Source organism: Prunus avium, chromosome 2, assembly GCF_965620075.1.
Source record: "Prunus avium chromosome 2, drPruAviu1.hap1.1, whole genome shotgun sequence".
Lineage (NCBI taxonomy): Eukaryota > Viridiplantae > Streptophyta > Magnoliopsida > Rosales > Rosaceae > Prunus > Prunus avium.
The window spans coordinates 6,538,676-6,561,108 of record NC_142285.1 but is presented as its reverse complement, the minus strand read 5'-3'; the positions used below and the strand labels follow the sequence as shown (position 1 = coordinate 6,561,108).

The window sequence follows — 22,433 nt, the reverse complement described above, 5'->3', positions numbered from 1 at the left end:
GACAAGACTTTGATTTATATACTGATGGATGGATTCACCATTCTCTTTAGGATTCATAAGATATCGTCACAACTATTGGATTGCATTCGCATAACCGACGACCCAATCCTCGAAGGATTTTTTCACATCTCTTTTCCTAGTCCATGTGAACGGTTTTGGACTGAAAACCATCCCCTCTATCATTGCCATCTCTCCACCATTTTGCTCTATATTCCATTTCTACCCCTCCTCTAACCCACGAAGAAGAAAAACGAAAGAAAACAAAGTATTATTTTGGGGCGGAAGAAGCGGATTTGAGGACTCAGTGAAAAGTAGCCGACCCAGCCAACCTTCCACTCTCCTTTTAGTCCCTTTAGAAAGCGAAACAAAATTATTTACAAAGAAAAAACAAAAAAGAAATCAAAAATACAAAAAAACCCTCAGAAGTTGCAAGTTAGAAGACAAGACACAAACTCCTCTCTCTCTCTCTCTCTCTCTCTACTTTCTCTCTCTAAAAGACTAAAACCCTTTTTTCTTTGCTTGTGTAGATTTCTTTCCTGGTTAGCCCAACTGATCATTCATTGGTTTCAAATCTTCATTTCTCTGCCCAATTCATTTATGGATCTACTTTCTCCACTTCCAGCATGAGCTTCTGAGCTCCTCAAAAGCTCTGAAACCCGAAACCCAAAACCCAATTTCAATCGATTCAGCTCAGAAAGTGGAAGAAGCCAAATCGGGAAGATGAAAGTGCCGTGCTGCTCCGTCTGCCAGACGCGCTACGACGAGGAAGAAAGAGTCCCGCTTTTGCTTCAGTGCGGCCATGGCTTCTGCAAGGACTGCTTGTCTCGGATGTTCTCTTCTTGTACCGATACCACCCTCGTCTGCCCCAGGTGCCGCCACGTGTCCGTCGTCGGCAACTCCGTTCAGGCCCTCCGCAAGAACTTCGCCGTGCTCGCTCTGATTCACTCGAGTTCCAATGCCGTCTCGTCTGCCTCCGCCGCCAATTTTGATTGCGACTACACGGACGACGAGGATGGGGACGATGAAGAGGAGGACGATGGGGACCGGCGATGTAGCCGTGGGTCCCACACCTCGAGCTCGGGTGGGTGCGGGCCGGTGATGGAGATGGCAGTGCACCAAGACTTGAGATTGGTGCGGCGGATAGGGGAGGGGAGGCAGGCCGGGGTCCAAATGTGGACTGCAGTGATTGGCGGCGGAGGCGGGCGGTGCCGCCACAAGATAGCGGTGAAGAAGGTGGCAGTGGCGGAGGAGACGAGTATGGATTGGGTGATGGGGCAGCTGGAGAATTTGCGGCGGGCATCGATGTGGTGTAGGAATGTGTGCACATTTCATGGGGCTATGAAGAGTGAAGGCACTTTGTGTCTTGTTATGGATAGGTGTTATGGGTCTGTTCAGTCCGAGATGCAGCGAAATGAGGGCAGGCTTACTTTGGAGCAAATCCTAAGGTTTTGAAGTTTTCATTTGCTTTTTATTTTTTGATTGAAAAAAGTTTTGTATATTATAATTTTCGTATGCTCTGATTATTTTCTTGGTTTGTGTGGTGGTTGTGGATAGTTCAGTTCAAAAAGGTAATTTAGGCAATTCTTGTTGATCTCTATATAGTGGGTATGGAATGGTTAATGATTCTGAATAATCAATTGACAATCAAATTGTTTTTATGGATCAAGTTATGGGTTTTATGATTCATACCGATACTGTATTTGGTCATATTGTTTGACAGTTCAAATATAAAACTTATTTGAAGTGTTTGTGTCTTACTTGAAAGAGGTCTGGTAAAGTCTTTTGCAATAATGTTCTGTATGCTGGGTACTTCACGTGCATTGTCATGGGGAGCTGAGTTACATTGGGTTAGTAGTATCGTGCAATATCTAAAACTTTTCTTCTTCTTTTGTCATGTTTCTCCAAATTTCATATTTTCTTTGTCTTCCCTTCCTGAATGCAAAAATAGTTAGGATACAAGTTATATTGCAGCCACCAAATTGTGATGCCTTCCGTTCCCTGAAATGTTGTTCTCACTGAAAGCTTTCAAGGAAGACAAATTTGTCCTTTCTGACTTACCCAAACTTACTTTGCCCATTCCAATATATTCCTTCCATTTTTGGACAGTGAAATGTGGAATTGGAAACTTTATAAGAATGTTAATATGCTCACAAGGGTAGATGTTTTTTAGTTAATAGTAATGGATGGACACTATGGAACAGGTATAAATGCAAACAGTTGGGATTCTTTGTTGGATGTGGCATAACAAGAATTGTCCCCGACATGGAAATCAAGCTTTTTCAGAAACCTTTAATTCAGTAGTCATATACTTTCTTTAAATCCATTGAAATTTATAGTAGTTAGATTTAACCTTGTGAGACTTAAATTTTTGAGCTTGTAGTAGCTTTACAGTTGTAACTATAAGCTGGATTTATTTATTTAATTTTTGGTAGTAGACTTTTTAATAAAATGATCTTATATGTTATTTTCCCCTTCAACAATCAACATAATAACTGTTTAATCCATTGTGTAGAAATGCATTTCTTTTGCATACACAGTGAAGCTTGCTTTAATCCATATTTAGGACGCAGGAGAGGGATATACCTAACCACAAAATAAGACTGATCTTGAATATCATTCTGATTTTCCAAATGCATCTGGACGTTGAATTTAGATTTGGAGAATAAATGCTGAAGAATTGTGTTTTCACTGAAAAGTACAAAACATCTATTGGGTTTTCAGTATAACTAGCTGCCAAATAGAGGTCGAATTTGCTTGGTACATCTCCTGTTTTTATATGCAAAATCTTGAAAGTAGACAAATATAAATTATTATAGTCACGGATTTGTTTATACTTCCATTTTATACATGTTGAGTTCATTTGGTTTGAGGGTTAAAGTTCTAATTGAGTTAGAGGTTTACAAATCCAAGCTCACCAGTGTGTGAAATTACAAAATATCTTATTTTAGTAACTATTATTAACTGGCATTAACTCTTGTCTTGACATTTTGAGTGCTTCCCATTTGTAGATATGGGGCTGACATTGCACGAGGAGTGGCTGAACTCCATGCGGCAGGTGTTGTTTGTATGAATCTGAAACCGTCCAATCTTCTTTTGGATTCAAGTGGTCACGCGGTGGTTTCTGATTACGGAGTTGCTGCAATTCTGAAGAAACCTTCCTGCCGGAAAGCTCGACTGGAGTGTGATACCTCAAGGATCCATTCTTGTATGGAATGTACGATGCTCAGCCCCCACTATGCAGCCCCAGAGGCATGGGAGCCGGTGAAGAAATTATTGAATCCATTTTGGGAGGATGCTATTGGTATTTCTGCAGAGTCAGATGCATGGAGTTTTGGTTGTACATTGGTAGAAATGTGCACTGGTTCCATTCCGTACGTGGAGCAACATACTGTATATTTGAAAGTTCTCATTCTTTTTCCCTTTATTGAATGATTTTTAGTACAAGTTGAAATTCGTTGTGCAGATGGGCTGGTTTAAGCACAGAGGAAATTTATCGGGCTGTAATCAAGGCTCGGAAACTGCCTCCACAATATGCAAGTGTAGTAGGTGTTGGAATACCTAGGGAATTGTGGAAAATGATTGGTGAGTGCCTGCAGTTCAAGGCATCAAAAAGACCGTCTTTTAGTTCAATGTTAGCAACATTTCTCCGTCATTTGCAGGAGATACCACGGAGCCCTCCTGCAAGTCCTGATAAGTAAGAATTCAAAGTACTGTTTATACTCTTGAATTTTCTGGTATTTTTGTTAGTGGCATCTTGACTTAATCCTTGCTGATGCTGTTGGATGAAGAACAAATATTATATAGATATATATTTTTTCAATAACTCGGGATATCTGACTATTTCCCAAGGGCAGAATGAAGAACATATATATAGAAACTGAGTCAGTGATGCTGGGTTTCTCTCAATGCATGGGGGCCCAAACCACAGAGAGAGCAAGATCAATATATTGAAATTTATAATTTGCTAATTACGTTAGATTGAGTGACATCTTGAGTTTTTGAACACAGTGGTTTAGCTAAATTCTCTGGATCAAATGTGACGGAACCGTCTCCTGTATCCCATTCAGAAGTTTTTCAGGCTAACCCCACCCTTCTGCATAGACTTGTGTCCGAAGGGGATGTACACGGTGTTAGGTTAGTGCATTTCATTCCCTATTTATTTGGGCTTTTTGTTTTTAAACCCAAAACTGTTGTCTTATTCTCCTTATGCCACACTCTTTGGTTATACAGAGATCTGCTTGAAAAGGCTGCAGCAGAAAGTGATAACAGTGCAGTATTGTCTTTATTAGAAGCTCAAAATGCTGATGGCCAAACTGCTCTCCATTTGGCCTGTAGACGTGGTAGTGCAGAACTTGTTGATGCCATTTTGGAGCATCGAGAGGCGAATGTGGATGTCTTGGACAAAGATGGGGATCCTCCACTTGTTTTTGCTTTAGTTGCTGGATCCCCAGAATGCGTTCGTGCTCTCATTAACAGAGGCGCTAATGTGAGATCTAGGTTGCGGGAAGGCTTTGGCCCGTCTGTTGCTCATGTCTGTGCCTATCATGGCCAGCCTGATTGTATGCGTGTAGGTCTCAGTTACATGGATAGTGAAATATCATGTTTAATGATATTTCATTTTTGCTTCATAAGGTTTTTGAAAGGTGTACTCTTAACATATATTTTGCATAATTTCAGGAGTTACTAATGGCTGGGGCAGATCCTAATGCAGTGGATGAGGAAGGTGAATCTGTACTACATAGAGCTGTTGCCAAGAAATATACAGATTGTGCACTTGTCGTTTTGGAAAATGGGGGCTCTAGGTCAATGTCCGTTTTAAATTCAGAAAAATATACGTAAGTACAAAATTGATTTTCATTTTCTTTAATTTTTGTTTACTATAAGAGTAATGTGCATATTTTTACCTCTCTGGTAATGAAATTCATTGATGATGTGTGGTGCGATATCAAATATTTGTGGATGTTTTTTTTAATGGGCACAATCCACTGAGCCACAATCAGGTCTGAATAAAAAGTCATTGACTCATTTAGGCACCTTGTGTAGAATTTAGTGCGTTTTGAGATACATAATTCTAGTTTCTTTGAATGTGAAGTATACAAATTGAATGCAAATATATTTATACGAACAGTAGTTAAGATATTCAAGTCTTAGAATGCAGTCAGCCAAATCTTAACCCCTTCATCTGGGCATAAAGCGTAGTTACCAGTGGGCATTTCCAGCTTTACCTCCGTGCATGTCTTCCAAACTAAGATCCATGATATTATGACTTTAATATGTTGTAGAATTAACTTGTTGGAGTCTTACATATGACTATCACAATGTGTAGTTATATTTATCTTGTTTACTGGTTAGCCCCATGTCATCTCTTTTAACATATCATGTTGGGCAGCATTCAATAAGAATCTGAATGTATTATTTTGATCTTTTTAAAACAGATCATATTCACAAGATTTGTAGATGCAGTACCCTGATAGATGTTTTTGTTAGCTCCTGTCCAATAATTTAATCCAAGTAGAAAAGTCAAACATCCATATATATTACATTATCCACAAGACCCAAGATAATAAAATTATGTAGAAGAAAAGATTAATGTATCTGCCTCTTACAGAATGAAACAGAATTCAGTTTCGATATCATGATAATGAATATGTCTCACAAACACATTATCTCAAGTCCTTGACACGATCTAATCAATTTTTTTTTTTTCACAGCATGATAATGCATCGGTCTCATAGATATATAATAGGTTATAAAGTGTAACATTATTCATCTGGATAATGTATATGTCTCACATATACATTACTGTCTCTGTCTTCATACATAATTTTATATTCATCCTGACTCTTGTTTGATAGATCTTGACGAATATTTTGAAAATATACAAGTTTTATGTAAAACAGACATGAAGTTATTGTTTTTATAGTTCGATTAAACATTGTAGTTTATATTGAGTACTTTGATAAAATCAGTGGCATTTCTTTTCAACAAAAAAAAAAAAGATAAACACAGCGGCATTAGCAACATATAAAAAAAAAAAAAAAAGTAAAGTCAGCCCATAAAAGTAGGCAGACAAGTCCTGAACTAATCCAAAGGAAAAAGAAAACGTTTGTACTTTTGATTGAGAAAAGGTTTGACTTGGGATCTCAGGCTAATCAACGAATCATATAATTTCTTATAAAAATACCTAATTAAATACGTACGCTTTCCTTAAAAGGCAGGGTTTACTTGGATTTACAAGTCTGGTGATGTGTCAGATTGTTTAAATGTATTTAAAAGGTGCAATATTGTTGGTGAAGTATACTGATTGAGTCTGTTGGAGTCATTGGCCCATCATTCCTGAGCTTGTGATTCAGAGGACATGCTTAGTAGTAGACCTGACAATTGTCACCTTTTTAGTTAAGCATAATATATATATATATATATATATATATATATATATATATATATATATATATTTCTGTAGTTTGATTGTTTATTGCCCAAAAGCATTTGCTTTTATCGATTAAAATTGTTAAAAGTAGTCGCATGGTTTTGCACTTGCAAGTAGTGGGTATTTGATGGAAACTACAGAAAGATTTTGACCTCAATGTTTGATTGCCCTGTTAAATTCTTATCATATCATAGACCATTGCACTTGTGTGTGGCAACATGGAATGTTGCTGTTGTTAGAAGGTGGGTGGAAGTTGCAACACCAGAAGAGATTGCCGATGCAATTGATATACCAAGTTCAGTTGGCACCGCGTTGTGTATGGCAGCTGCTCTAAAGAAAGATCATGAAATTGGTAATCCTAGATCCTTAAAATGTCTTGTTAATTGATCCGAAACTTTTATTTGTTTAGTGATTCTTTTTTTTTTCAACCAGGTTTAGAGGCACTTTTATTACATATTGTTTACTTTTGGGATTTTGGTTGATGTGTGAGTATGGAGTCCAATAATTGATATATAGGATACTATGTAATCTATATATATATATAGTCTAATGGTTTGTGTCTTTTGTTATCTACTTTTATCCTGAGACCTCCTTCGTTTTCCATAAACAATCAGTTTTGTTAATTAATTGGGTTATGTGTTGATTTTGAGCTCTTAATCATTGTTATTTGGTGTTTGGAGGTTAGTGTTGCTATACTTGCAAGTTACAACAAGTCTTTATTGAGCTCAATTTGTGTTGTACTAGAAAATCTTGTCTATAAATGTCAAATTTGAAGTCTTTCCTATGTGCATGCTTCTGCATATTTATATTTGTATGTTAGAGAGTCTAGATATTCGTGCTTGTTTTATTGATGAATATTTACAAGCTCCAGAACTATAGAGTTGCATTGTCAAACAAAAGATCGAGACTTCAAGCTAATGCAACAACAGACACAGAACTTCTAAACTATTTATTGTCCCTGTTTTTAAGCTGTTTCCGGCCATGCTGACATGTGGGGTGGGCACTTAAACCTTGAATCCCAAATATTGTCAGAAAATATGTGTGATGTTAAAATCTCTCTCTACTCTTTTCTTTTGTATTCCTTTCTTTCCCATGTCATTTGTTTCTCAATTTCCTTTTCCCCCTTTTTGGTAAAAAATATTTGTAGAATGATAAAATCCAGCACAATCATATGGTTTTCACATAAAATTTTTGTGGGTTGTGTATTTTGTCATTTACTTTTAATCTGAGACCTCTGACATCTTCCATAACCATCAGGATTTGCATAGCTGGTAGGGTAAAATTGATTTCTTGCACTTTGTAGTTCTTGTTGATTTTTTCTGTTTTACATGCCTACTTAGCTGGTAGGGTAAAATTGATTTGTTCTGTTTTCCAGTGTTCCACTTAAAGTAAGAAGTAATTTATCTTATGATTAATATTAGTATTTTTACTTGATGCTGCTTGTAGAAGGAAGAGAAATGGTGCATATTTTGCTTGCTTCTGGAGCAGATCCAACTGCTCAAGATGCCCAGCATGGACGGACAGCTTTGCATACAGCTTCAATGGCCAATGACGTTGAGTTGGTCAAGGTAGTCAAGATAGCTTTCAATTACATGACAACAGAATCTAAAACGCATTTCTTGATTTTTGGTCACTCATCCTCTGTGCATTATTGATGTATCAACACCTTGGAAAATTCATTGCTAGATTATACTTGATGCTGGAGTTGATGTGAACATTCGGAATGTACAAAATACAATTCCTCTTCATGTAGCATTGGCCAGAGGGGCGAAGTCATGTGTCGGACTGCTTCTATCTTCTGGAGCAAATTATAATTTACAGGTTTCTCTTCAATTTAGTGAACTTCCTTTGTTGCATCAGTTATATGTTCTCATGGTATCTAATCATTTCTTGTTGATATAGAACTGTAATATGAGAAAAATACAATTTTATATGTGCACATGTGGAGGCAATCTAGTGAGGACCCAATTAGGATTTGCATATTAACTGTTAAGCAGATATGGTTGAAGATGTCTCATTATTAGCCGTTAAGAAGATATTAGCCATATCTTATCATATGAAAGTCCTCTAGGTTAGGCCCTTGTTGGAACGGAGTGCACACACACATACAAAGACTGCTTTTATCTCTTGTTGATGCCTAATGACTTTGTCCTTATCTTTTTGCTACTTAAACCAGATTTTTCTTTGAGTCATCATCAGCCTTATGTATTTTGCTCATTGTTATCAGGATGATGAAGGTGACAATGCTTTCCATATAGCAGCAGATGCAGCAAAAATGATACGTGAAAATCTTGAATGGCTTATTGTTATGCTTAGAAATCCTGATGCTTCTGTTGAAGCCAGAAATCACAGGCAAGTGCCAATTAAGGCATTGCTCATTTTTGTGGTTTTACCGTCATTTGCAAGAGATTCTCTTCATACAAATTTATATACCATTAAGTGTGTTTGAACTTGTACATCTGATTGTTTATAAGAAACAAAAATGATGACTAATAAAAATACCAGGTTGTGAACAAGTTATTAATGACTATCAGGCCTTTGAAATTTTGCATTTAATCTATTAGGAAACTGATTGGGAACTCCATAAAGGTGCCAAGGCACAGGGTAAGCTATATAATATATTAAACAATTAAAAATTTTGACTTTGATGACAGCGGCAAGACATTACGTGACTTTTTGGAGGCCCTTCCCCGGGAATGGATATCTGAAGATCTGATGGAGGCACTTGTAAATCGGGGAGTTTTTCTGTCTCCTACAATGTGAGAAGAGATGATATCGTTGTGTTTTTCTGATAGCATGTCTAATAATGCTTCCTTGCGACTAGTAGATTTCATAATTCTTGTTTTCTCTATGGTTTAGATTTGATGTGGGAGACTGGGTGAAATTTAAAAGAAGTATAACAACTCCTACATATGGCTGGCAAGGTGCAAGGCATAGAAGTGTTGGGTTTGTGCAAGGCGCCCCAGATAAGGACCATTTGTTAGTATCATTTTGTTCCGGAGAGGTTCGTGTTTTGGCAAATGAAGTTGTAAAAGTTATTCCTTTAGACAGGGGACAGCATGTCCAGCTGAAACCAGATGTCAAAGAGCCCAGGTTTAATTCTGAACAGTTTCTATATTTATCCAAAGTGGTGGCATCTTATTCCAAGCTTTAATTGTTACGTAACTGTATCTCGTCTCAAGCATTTAAAATGAAAGTGACATTAATGTATTTATTTTTATATTTTGGGCTGAAGGACTACTCATTAGTCCATAATTTATCCTCTTAATATGAAGTAATTTTGAAATAAAATTGGTTAAACATGAATACCGAAAGGGTTAAATACAAGAAGATACAAAACAACAGTGGAGAAACATCCAACTAATCATAAAGGTTTTGGGGCATTAAAGTAAAAGATAAAAACATTATATAAGGACCAAGAATAAATATGATATATTTGTTCCTAATAATATTTTGTCAGCAACGTGGTAGACAATCTGTGTGAACTATAGAAATAAAATGGTTTGCTCATAAATGCAGAATCCTGTACTACTAGGTAAACGGCTGTAAAGGTTTAGATAAAAGAAAATATAGTGATAGAGACAAAAGTAGAATAGTTTGGCCATTTTTCTGTTAATCAACAATGAAACTTCACATGCATGCATTGGATCTCTCTCTTTTGCGTTTGCCATATTTAATTCCTTTCTATTGTCAGCTTTAGATATGCATCTTCTGGTATCTGCTTGCATGTAATCCTTATTCAAAATGGACTGTAGTAAATTTAATGACTGACCTTTGCTTTGTTATCAGGTTTGGGTGGCGTGGGCAGTCACGTGATAGCATTGGTACTGTATTGTGTGTTGATGATGATGGTATCCTACGCGTTGGGTTTCCTGGAGCCTCCAGAGGATGGAAAGCTGATCCTGCGGAGATGGAAAGAGTTGAAGAATTCAAGGTTGGGGACTGGGTTCGTATTCGTCCTACTCTTACAACAGCAAAGCATGGACTGGGATCTGTTACACCTGGGAGCATTGGTATTGTGTATTGTATAAGACCTGATAGTAGTCTTTTGCTAGAACTGAGCTATCTTCCAAGTCCATGGCATTGTGAACCAGAGGAGGTTGAACCTGTAATCCCATTCAGGGTGAGTGAGATATGTTGTAAAGTGATAATTGATAATTTTATTATATCCCTTGATGTTTTTTATCTATTCTTTTCAAACACTAATACATTGTTGACTTTGAAGATTGGTGACAGGGTATGTGTGAAGCGATCTGTTGCAGAACCTAGGTATGCATGGGGTGGTGAGACACACCATAGTGTTGGAAGGATAAGTGAGATAGAGAATGATGGCCTCCTGGTAATTGAAATTCCTAATCGACCAATACCATGGCAGGCCGATCCTTCTGACATGGAGAAGGTGGAAGACTTCAAGGTAATATCTAATTGTTTATTCTTATTATATCTTAAAAAAAAACAGGGTAGTTTTTTAACATGCTGCTTTGTATCTGCATGTTGGTATTTCCACCATGAGCAGGTAGGGGATTGGGTTAGAGTTAAAGCTTCAGTGCCCTCTCCCAAATACGGATGGGAGGATATTACAAGGAACAGTGTTGGGATAATTCATAGCTTGGAGGAAGATGGTGATATGGGTGTCGCCTTCTGCTTCAGGAGCAAGCCTTTTTCTTGTTCTGTCACAGATGTGGAGAAGGTGCCTCCTTTTGAATTAGGGCAAGAGATTCATGTGATGTCATCTATTACTCAGCCACGACTTGGATGGTCAAATGAAAGTGCAGCAACTGTTGGAAAAATAGTTAGAATTGACATGGATGGAGCTTTGAATGTAAGAAATCTCATCTCACGCATACAGGCAATATCTTGCATGAGTCGTTCCCTTGCACTCCTCTTTATTTCAATTGTTATGATATCAGATTCATCGCATATCATTACATATAACATATCAGATTGATGTACAATTAATGTGCTGGCTGGGGACAATTTTAAATAAGCGGGCTGTTACTGTCATTGAAGTTTCATTTGCTTCGGGCCCATTCGACAAATGAATTTTTTCTTAAAAAATAAAATTAAAGAGAGAGGAGGAGAGGGAGATGAGGGATTTAGTTTTATGATTCATCTTTTCTCTCCTGTCTTCCTCACTGGTCTCTGCCCTTCTGTCCTTAACTAAAGAAGCAGAAAACAAGAAATAAATGACAAATATGCTTAAAATAGATCAGCACTTTATTTATCAGCAAAATAAGTTGTAGAACCATTTGTTATTTCTGCTGGTGCATGACAACTTCTTCAACTATATAAGCTTAGTACTTGTGTGTGCACGTGCGCACAATCTAACAACAATGTCAAGAGGACCTTTGTCCTCGTTAAACATCACTGTACATGAGAAGAGGTTTTGGTTATTTGATGTAGGTAAAAGTGCCTGGTCGACAGAGCTTGTGGAAAGTTTCTCCTGGAGATGCAGAACGACTCTCTGGATTTGAAGTTGGTGACTGGGTACGTTCTAAACCAAGCCTGGGAACTCGACCAAGTTATGATTGGAACAGCATTGGAAAGGAAAGTTTAGCTGTTGTGCATAGTGTACAAGATACAGGTTATCTGGAGTTAGCTTGTTGCTTTCGTAAAGGCAGGTGGATAACTCATTACACGGATGTTGAAAAGGTTCCATGCTTAAAAATAGGGCAGTATGTTCGGTTCCGGACTGGACTAGTAGAACCAAGATGGGGCTGGAGAGGGGCTCAACCTGATTCTCGAGGCATCATAACTAGCGTTCATGCTGATGGGGAAGTCAGAGTGGCTTTCTCTGGTTTGCCAGGGTTGTGGAGAGGAGATCCTGCGGATCTTGAAATAGAGCAGATTTTTGAAGTTGGAGAGTGGGTGAAATTAAAAGATCATGCAAGTATTTGGAAATCCATTGGGCCGGGCAGTGTCGGAGTGGTGCAAGGATTGGGATACGACGGCGATAAATGGGATGGAACCACTTTTGTTGGATTTTGCGGGGAGCAAGAAAAATGGGTTGGGCCTACCTCTGATCTTGCTTGGGTGAACAGGCTCATGGTTGGCCAGAAGGTTAGAGTTAAACTATCTGTCAAGCAGCCAAGATTTGGGTGGTCAGGCCACAGCCATGCAAGTCTTGGAACTATATCAACAATTGATGCTGATGGCAAGCTGAGAATATACACCCCAGCTGGTTCAAAAGCTTGGATGTTGGATCCATCGGAAGTGGAGCTTGTGGAGGAAGAGGAGCTTCACATTGGAGACTGGGTTAGGGTTAAAGCATCAGTTTCAACTCCAACCCACCAGTGGGGAGAGGTGAGTCGTTCGAGCGTTGGGGTGGTGCACCGCATGGAAAATGAGGAGCTCTGGGTGGCATTTTGCTTCACAGAGAGGTTGTGGCTTTGCAAGGCGTCAGAAATAGAACGGGTTAGGCCATTTAAAGTTGGGGACAAAGTGAGGATTAGAGAAGGGCTGGTGACCCCACGGTGGGGTTGGGGAATGGAGACTCATGCAAGCAAAGGACAGGTAGTGGGGGTGGATGCAAATGGAAAGTTAAGAATTAAGTTCCGGTGGAGAGAAGGGAGGCCATGGATCGGAGATCCTGCAGATGTTGCTCTTGATAAAAGCACGTAACACAACTCATCCAACTTATGTTCTTCTCAATTGGCTCCTCCACTTTCAGGGGTTCTTGCCCTCTCTCGGCTTGTGCAGATAAGTGCGAATGCCATTGTGACCGCACAATGCGATCAGATCTGCTCCGAAACTATAACTTTGTTGTAATGGGCTCTGAAGGGATAATTTATTTGTTAATACAGAAGAGTACAAGAGATGGATAGATAGGAAACGGGGGGAAATTGTCTTGCCTTACTGTTAATTATAGGGGACACAACGGAGGCAGAGAGAGGTGGCAGTTTGCCATACGTGTTTCATAGGTGTTGTGCAGTTGACAAGCTTTTGAGGTATATATATATGAGGTTATTTATATTGATGTACAAATTGAACCCGTAATCTTGTCAGTTAATACATTCTTTTAGAAGCACCCGGTAGATGTTTTCTCCAAAACCCACTGAAGAGTGTTTTTATAACTTAGAAAACTGTCATGCCCAAGCAACAGGTAAATGTATAAACACAATGGAGGAAGCAAGCTGCAAATAAATTATGTACCAACAAATTACAATTCATATATCTTCATATGCTAAAAGTGGTACTACCCTGCCGCATTCGACAAATGATTAGGTATAGGGTACATTACTCAAATGGTCCTCAAATTTATACTTGATTTACATTTTGGTCCTTCAACTAAATTAATCGTTCAAATGATCCTTCAACTCTATATTATTCGCTCTAGTGGTCCTACTGTCTAATTTTCTGTTAGATTTAACCAAATTTTAGGGTAAATAATGACCAATTTGTCCTCATATTTAACATAAATATGGACAAAATGTAACGGTAGGACCAATGGAGCAAATAATATAGAGTTGATGGACCATTTGAATGAATAATTTAATTGAGGGACCAAAATGTAAATCGAGTTTAAATTTAAGGATCATTTGAGTAATTTACTCTTATGTATATTCCCGTAAAAAAAAGGCATGTTACCATTTAAAAACAAATCACTCGGCTCGGTGCAATTGGCATATGCACTTCATACATACATATGAACATTGAAGAAAAATCAAATACAGGGACAAACCATTGGGGATGTTGGTTTTTTATCTTAATGAGTATTTCAAAATATGTTTCAATACCAAATATTTTAGAATTCAAAATCAACTTTACTGTTTGAACGTTAGTTGATTTGATGTAATTGCTTTCTTCAATTTGAATCTGTATTCTGATTGCTAATAACGTTTAATTAGTTTAATTGTGAAAAATACTGTAGACCCACTCAAATATCATTTACTTGTTTGTTTATTCTGGGCATTAAATTCTATTGGCCGACTTTGGTTTTAATGTACACTTTGCCTTCAATTTATTTGATTCTTACCGGAAAAGCTTTTGCTTATATGATCAATTTGATTTGTTGAAGGTCTTGAATACATAACCATTTGTGTTTATATATATTTAATAGGTCTATTGGTATCAGTATTCAATTTCTAAACTATGCCACCATTATTCATCAAAAGGAAAAATTTTATCTTTAATGACCAACGTCTCTTCGGGGTCAGCAACTTCTATATATAGCTTTGGCTATTTTGGCTGAACATGTATCTTAATTCGAGCATTTTTTTTCTCTCAATTTATGTCCTTCCACATTATTTCATTTCCTCACAATTTGCATACAGTTTTGTATTGTGTTAATTTTATTGGGGGTTTCACTAAAACACCCAAAATGAGGGCTAAAATTATAAAAAAACCCAACACCCAAAACACTTTATAAACACACCCAAAACCCATTATTACACACACTCAAAACCCATTTATAAACACACCCAAAAAATATACAATTGTTGATTTTGGGGTTGATTTTGGATGTGTTTCTATGTTTAAATAGTGTGTGGGTTTTTTTATAAATACATGTCTAGGATTGGGTTTATTTATAATAATCTAAATTTTATTTTACTTCCCAAGGAAAAGACTCAAGTGTTTATCCAATTTAATTATTCCGAGTGTACGTTTACAAGGATCAAAAGTTGTTGTATCCTAGAGTGTAGGATGTCATAACCTGCTACACCTAGATATTATCTCAGAGGGGGATCTAATCTTAAGGACAGTAACTTACACACCTCAATCTACTATTCGTGATCAAAATAGAGCATCCACAACCAAGATTCTCCAACAGTGGATGCACTAACAACTTTCTAATGTTCCACAAACAACTTTTATCTACAATGTCACATTCCATGATTTTTCTCAATTTACTTTTTATATATGGTATTTGAAATATGCTTTTGAATAGCTTACTTTTCGTCTACTTTACGTTTTGAAATCTGGTAAGAGCCGTAGATTTACAAAGAGATCAACGGCATTGGAGTCTGGTGCGTGTCATTGTTGTCTTGTCTTGTCATCCTCCCCCCCAAGTTCCAACAGTCCAAACCAGGAGAAAAAGTGTCCCTTAAGCCGTGTGGGTCCAATTGTTGAAAGGATATGATGCTCTTTTTATTATTATTTTTAATTCTCAAAATTTTCAAATATGAATCAATCTTTATATATTGTGAATTTTTTATCTGAATTTTTCTAATTTTGTTTTTATTTTTTTCAGAAGTAAAAGAGACATCACTGCTTTTCACAAAAAGCTTTCATAGTTCCTTATAAACCTGTATTTCCAAGTTATGCTAGCTTAGCTATTTGAAAATCTTGGAATATTACTTCATCCAAATCCCTTGCAGAGAAAAGAAGAGAAAAATAGCTGGAGCTTTGATCGGAGAGGCTTTTATTTCTGCTTCCATCTGACAACTTTCAAATGCATTCACTAAACTAATATGACAATACTTCAAGCATCTTTTGATATTTTCACCCATGCATCATGTTTATTACTCTATTCTTATATTATCATACATTAGCCACTGCATCATATCTGATTTAATACCCCACCACCATCATTTTATGCTATTCACTAGAAAAAAAGGATGTGCTATATAGGTGATCGCTGTTTATTGTGACACTTTAGACGACGGTGATTATCGTTATCTGTTAACCACTTAGACGATGATTTTACAAAATCACCGTTGTCTATTTATCAATTCATACGATAGTGGATCACCGTCCTCTATTTGTTATTTTTTATCGTCTTAATGGTAATTAGACGACAATATAATTTCGTTACCCGTCGTCTAAGTGGTGATATTTTGTAATGGTATTTGTAGGTTTATATCCTTTTTTATTTTGGGGTTGCTCATTTGCAATTAATAGACTTTTCCATTCTCAAAAATTTAAGCTCAACAGATGCTTAAATTTTGTCATCAATTTAACCAAAATACAAAAGAATTCTTCTAAGTTACCCATAAAACTCACTTCCAAGGTCTATGTATAACCCCCTAGAAATTCTGCTCCTTCACCACACATTTCATTAATCTCCTTTTGCGTGTAACTTTGATCAATTGTCTTCTCCCACCCACTGAAACATAATAAATAAAAAAGAAAAAGTAGTCAATAAGTTCAACATCATGGTAACATATTTCTCAAGTCCTTCATATGACTCATTAAAAACTCAACAATATTGTTCAAAGCAAACCCTTTTTTTAGTCCATCAAAGGGCATGTGTAAATTGATATATTTTTCCATCAAGATGAGCATAACCATTTTACTAATCACTGCTAAACCATACGAAAGCCGAAACAATGCAGGGGAAACAAGAAGGAATGAAAGAGAAGAAGAAGAGGAAATGCGATGCAAGACCTGCATTGGCCTAAACATCAAGGCATTCTATAATTCCAAATTACTATTACTTTTGTAAGAATGATTCTCAACACACGTGAAAGCATCATTCATCATTATCGACGATAGAATGGTCACAGCAACAGCCACCCAACGGAAAATATATAATACGGGCTTTCTCCATTACGGATTACAATAACAAAAAGCTTTCATACAGCCTCACCTTTTGAAATTTGTTAAGAGCCGTAGGTTCACAAAGAGATCAACGGCATTCGAGTTTGGTCCACTTGAGAACCGTTGAATTGTCATTCTTGTCTTGTCATCCCCCAGCATCCAATTTGAATTAGTTAATGGTAATGACGAACCATCCCCCATGTGAGGGCAAAGAAAAATTTAAAAAACTTGTCATCCCAGAGAAAGACATTTTTAAAAATTAATTTAAATTATCATCAATCACTTGAGCTAAAAAACTCGAACACTGACAAGACTGCCAACCAAACGGTACTTGTTAAATACATAATATATAATTACAATCACAAAAGCTTTCATACTGCCTTACTTGTATTCCCAAGTTGTGCTAGCTGAGCTATCTGCGAAGAAAAGAAGAGAAAAATGGCTGGAGCTTTGATCGGAGAGGCCTTTATTTCTGCTTCCATCCAGGTGATTTGTGACAGAATTGCCTCACCCGAGTTCATCGACTTATTTCGGCACAAGAAACTCGATCAACCTCTCCTCATGAAACTGAAGAGGACCCTGTTGACCTTGAACGCAGTGCTTGATGATGCAGAGGAGAAGCAAATTGAGAAACCAGCTGTGAGAGAGTGGCTTGACGACCTCAAACATGCAGTCTTTGATGCTGAGGACTTGCTGGATGAGATCAACTATGAATCTTTGCGATGCAAGCTGGAAGGTGAAGCTCAAACAGCGGACAAATTTACCAACAAGGTGTGGAACTTCCTCCCTACTTCTCGTAATAAGTTTTATCAAAGCATGAATGTTAAGATACAGGAGTTGTTACGAAAACTAGAAGACTTTGTACAACTGAAAGGTGCTCTTGGTTTGACAGAAGTTGTTGGGAGGAAGGTTTCACAAAGAACTCCAACAACTTCCTTGATTCATGAACCTTATGTATATGGTAGAGATGAAGTCAAAGAAAATTTATCAAAAGTGTTGTTCTCTGATGATGCAAGCGAGGAAAATGTGTCTGTCATCCCAATTGTTGGAATGGGTGGGGTTGGCAAGACAACCCTTGCTCGAATGCTTTACAATGACAATAAGGTGAAAGAGTATTTTACCCTTAAGGCTTGGGCTTGTGTTTCAGAAGATTATGATGCTATCAGGGTAACTAAAACTCTTCTCGAGTCAGTGACTTCAAAACCTTGTAATAAGACAGATCTGAATTTGCTTCAAGTTGAGCCAAGTGAAGAACTGAGGGGGAAGAAATTTTTGTTTGTATTGGATGACCTTTGGAATGAGAAATATACTGATTGGAACTACCTCCAAACTCCTTTTACTTCAGGAGCAAGGGGAAGTAAAGTCCTCGTAACAACAAGGAACAAAAATATAGCATCTTTCATGCAAAATGTTCCTATTCAAACATTGGAACCATTGTCGCATGAAGATTGCTGGTTCTTACTTGCAAAACATGCAAATATAAATTCTAGTTCACATCCAAGCTTGGAAGAAATCGGCAAGAAAATTGCACGCAAGTGCAATGGATTGCCTTTAGCTGCGCAAACACTTGGCGGTGTGTTACGTTCAAGGCCAGACTCTGAGGTATGGAACAGAGTACTAAACAGCAGTATTTGGGAGTTACCTTGCAAGAAAAGTGACATTCTTCCCGCTCTAGGATTGAGTTATCATTATCTTCCAGCTAAGTTAAAGCGATGCTTTATTTATTGTTCAATTTTGCCAAAGGACTATGAATTCATGGTAGAAGATGTTATTTTTCTTTGGATGGCGGAAGGTTTAGTTCCCCAAGTGGAGAATGGGGATAGCATGGAAGAAGTGGCTAAGGAATATTTTGATGAACTGTTATCCCGATCACTGTTTCAAACGTCGGGGAAATCAAGTTTCGTTATGCATGATCTCATAAATGACTTGGCGGTGTTCATGTCTAAAGGATTTTGCTCTAGGTGGGAAGGGAGGGAATCACATGAAGTAGAAAGAGTTCGCCATTTGTCATATGCTAGGGAAAAATTAGATGTTGCTGTTAAATTTGAGCCATTAAAAGGGGCTAAGTGTTTGCGTACCTTCCTATCTTTCTCTTTAAAAACATATTACAGGCATAAAAGTTATTATGTAAGTAAAAAGGTTCTACATAATTTGTTGCCATCACTAACATGTTTACGGGTGTTGTTATTGTCCTGTTATGTGAATGTCACTGAGTTACCTGATTCCATTAAAAAGCTCATTCACTTGCGCTATTTGGATCTCTCCAATACTGCAATTGAAACATTACCCAGTGTACTTTGCAGCCTGTACAATTTGCAGACATTACTATTGTCAAATTGTTCCCGTCTCGTTGAATTACCTGCAGACTTGAGAAAATTGATAAATTTACAGAAATTAATGTTGGGAGGTTGTAAGTCTCTTACTAAATTGCCTGTAGGCATGTGGGAATTAATTAATTTGCATCATCTTGACGTGAGTGGAACTGATATTGCAGAGATGCCAATGCAAATGAGTACATTGAGAAGCTTGAGAACATTGCCCGCTTTTATTGTGGGCAAATCTACTGGGTCGACTATTGGAGAATTGGGGGAGCTTCCACATCTTAGGGGAAAACTTTCAATTTTGCAGCTACGAAATGTACTTGATGCTAGGGATGCCTTGGAAGCAAATTTGAAGGATAAGAAAGATCTCAAAGAGCTAGAGTTGGAATGGGGTAATGAGGATGCGGATGATTCCCAAAAGGAGAATGATGTACTGGAGAAGCTCCAGCCTTGGGTGAATCTGGAGAAACTAACCATCAGTGGGTATGGTGGAAAAGATTTCCCGAAGTGGCTAGGCGACTCATCCTTGTCCAACATACAAGTCATGCGTATTAGTTATTGTAGTAATTGTTCGTCGCTGCCACCGGTTGGGCGGCTACCTACCCTCAAAAAGCTTTATGTAGGACAAATGAAACTTGTTAAGACGATTGGTGTTGAGTTTTATGGCAGCACTGGATCTTCTGTAATTCAGCCATTTAAATCACTGGAGAAGCTGGAGTTTGTTGGGATGGCAGAGTGGGAGGAATGGGTACCAAGTGGAAGTAGAGGTGCAGACTTTCCTTGTCTCCAGAAGCTCGTACTATGGGAGTGTCCGAAGCTGAGAGGAAGCTTGCCTTGTGATCTGCCTTGCTTGAAGAAACTTACAGTTGAAGGGTGTGGGGTTTTACATGATCAAAGGGCCACTACTGCTACTAGTGATTACAAAGCTCTTGAAGAATTGAGAATAGGAGAAGGATCCGAAGCAAGAGCACCAACACTTGACGGTAAGTTCTCATCACTAGAGACAAAGCTCCTGTCCAAACTTCAATGTTTGGAACTATATACTTGTCCAACCCTGTCGTCGTTCCCTGAAGATGGGCTACCTACTACGTTGACATCCCTTGTGATAGACTTTTGTAGGAGATTAGAATTACCTCATGAGATGTTGGCCAAATTAACATCGCTCGGGCATTTGGCGATATTGAATAGCTGTGATTCAATGAGGTCCTTCCCGTTGGGCATTTTCCCCAAATTGACGTCGCTTTTCTTTTTTAATTGTAAGAATCTGGAATCCTTTTCCTTGACAGGAGTTGATGAGAATCTCAGTCGTCTCATTATCGCACAGTGTCCAAATCTGGTGTGTTTTCCCCAGGGAGGATTGCCCACTCCCAACTTGACTCAATTGGATGTTGAGGGATGCGACAAGTTGAAGTCATTACCTGAACGCATTCACACCCTCACAGCCCTTCGATCTTTGGGAATATGGGATCTTCCAAATCTGGAGTCAATTGCAGAAGATGGGGGTTTGCCTCCCAACCTCCGAGATTTTAGGATTAACAATTGTGAGAGACTGATGGCTTCATCTTCATCAGTGGCAGAGTACTGGGGTTTGCAAGGAGTTGTCTCCCTTGAAAAATTTGAAATTAGTGGCAGGGGAAGTGACGAAATCTTGGAGACGTTGCTCAAGCAACAGCTGCTCCCTACCACTCTTCAACGCCTCAAGATCAGTCAACTTTCAAGTCTGAAATCTTTGGACGCAAAGGGACTTAAACACCTCACTTCTCTTTCTCTTCTGAGCATCTCTGATTGTTCTGCCCTGGAAAAAAGGTATAAGAAGAAGACGGGAAAAGCTTGGGCCAACATATCTCACATTCCATGCATCAAGATAGGCGAAGAAGTGATCATATGATATGAGCTCTCTCTCTCTCTCACACATTCCTTGCATCCGATGTTTCACTCTCAACTCTCAAATCAAACTCAGGTATGTACTTCAAATAACTGGCTTAACTGGTTTTCTTCCAATTGAATCCAAAAACCAAAATACATATGATTTTTCTGATAAAAAAACCCAAATACATATTGGATTTCCCAAATTCATGTCTCCAAATAAACCGAGATGCATATTTGTTACTATTTTTATGCCCCCAAGTTCATTGTATTATCTTATTTACATATCAGATATTTTTGTCAATTACATTTGGCACTGCTGTTTACTGGTCTCTTGTTATTTTCCGATTAAAATCATTTTCCAGGACAAACAGTTTGTGCTCAACAAAAACTCTCAATCTGATTTCAATTATTATTTTTCTCAATAAAAATCTCGTTCTATGTACTATATTTCTAATTGGTGTTGTTAAGTCTCAAATGCTGAATAATTAGTAGTCTTTTGCAGGACAGCATACCTTCTCATGGAGAGCTTTTCATTTGCAAGGTTTCTTTGCATGCCATTTCCAGACGAGGAGTTTGCCATTGTATATAGCCTTACAATTGTTACAACGAGGAGAAACAGAGAGGCTTGCCTGGAATATCTCAATTTGACGCATTTCTGCATACAGCATCGAATGTACAGCATTTTTAGGTACTTTCTCATTTGAGCTAGTTTAAATTGTGTTTGATGCCTATAGATAACCTGTGAGCTTAAGTTGTTTGATCAAGTTATCTATATCCTTTTCTCTGCTTTTAGATTTCATTCAAGTTGTGATTGGAGTGCTGCTGGTTTTTAAATTCATTCATAAAATGTTAGGATGTTTAATCTCTGGTTTGCGGTTTTAGTTGAGTAGTCTTTGTTTATCCAGTAGATAACTTGTGCCCTGTTTTGCAAATTTACCTTTTTTCTTTCCCTAATGAAAGCATGTTCCTAATGAAAAAAAATGAAAAAAAGAGAGAAAACAAAACAGTTTGTTTTTGGTCAAAAAACAGAACTGTTTTCATCGATGCTTATTGGTTATTTTCAACTGCAGAAGCCTACTTTTGACATAGGTGGCATGGCACAAACTTGCATCCTTGCTTCCTTCCCCATTGGCATAGGTGGCTTCTCATCTTCATTCTGTTACCAGCTTGAAGCTTGTGTAGATATGCTTTGCTCTTGTAGCTCTGATCACAAAAATCGGTTCACAAATGGAAAGTCACGATTGGATCTATTAGCAGAAGATCTGGAGGTGTGCATTCTAATATTTCTTTTCCTTCCATTCTTTTTCCTCCCTCACCATCATAACTTTTTACTG

General features: G+C 37.8%; 1 protein-coding gene and 1 pseudogene across 4 annotated transcripts; both read left to right on the top strand.

Moving 5' to 3' along the window:
- Positions 1–431: 431 nt before the first annotated feature.
- On the top strand, positions 432–13,457 carry KEG (protein kinase KEG). Its single transcript, XM_021950444.2, has 16 exons — positions 432–1,445; positions 3,009–3,371; positions 3,464–3,694; positions 4,009–4,134; positions 4,231–4,567; positions 4,678–4,835; positions 6,625–6,782; positions 7,877–7,998; positions 8,117–8,251; positions 8,658–8,782; positions 9,085–9,189; positions 9,290–9,523; positions 10,220–10,553; positions 10,656–10,844; positions 10,947–11,252; positions 11,834–13,457. The coding sequence occupies exons 1-16, from the start codon at positions 721–723 to the stop codon at positions 13,049–13,051; spliced, it is 4,866 nt and encodes a 1,621-aa protein (XP_021806136.2). The 5' UTR covers positions 432–720; the 3' UTR covers positions 13,052–13,457.
- Positions 13,458–17,286: 3,829 nt separating this feature from the next.
- On the top strand, positions 17,287–22,366 carry LOC148296359 (putative disease resistance RPP13-like protein 1 pseudogene; annotated as a pseudogene). Of its 3 annotated transcripts, none has more exons than XR_015833648.1 (3): positions 17,287–21,190; positions 21,607–21,787; positions 22,170–22,366. The product of XR_015833648.1 is annotated as a putative disease resistance RPP13-like protein 1 pseudogene, transcript variant X3 (transcript). The 3 variants fall into 3 exon arrangements; XR_015833646.1 differs by having other exon boundaries at positions 17,288–21,190; positions 21,602–21,787; XR_015833647.1 differs by having other exon boundaries at positions 17,288–21,190; positions 21,592–21,787.
- The last annotated feature ends 67 nt before the right edge of the window (positions 22,367–22,433 follow it).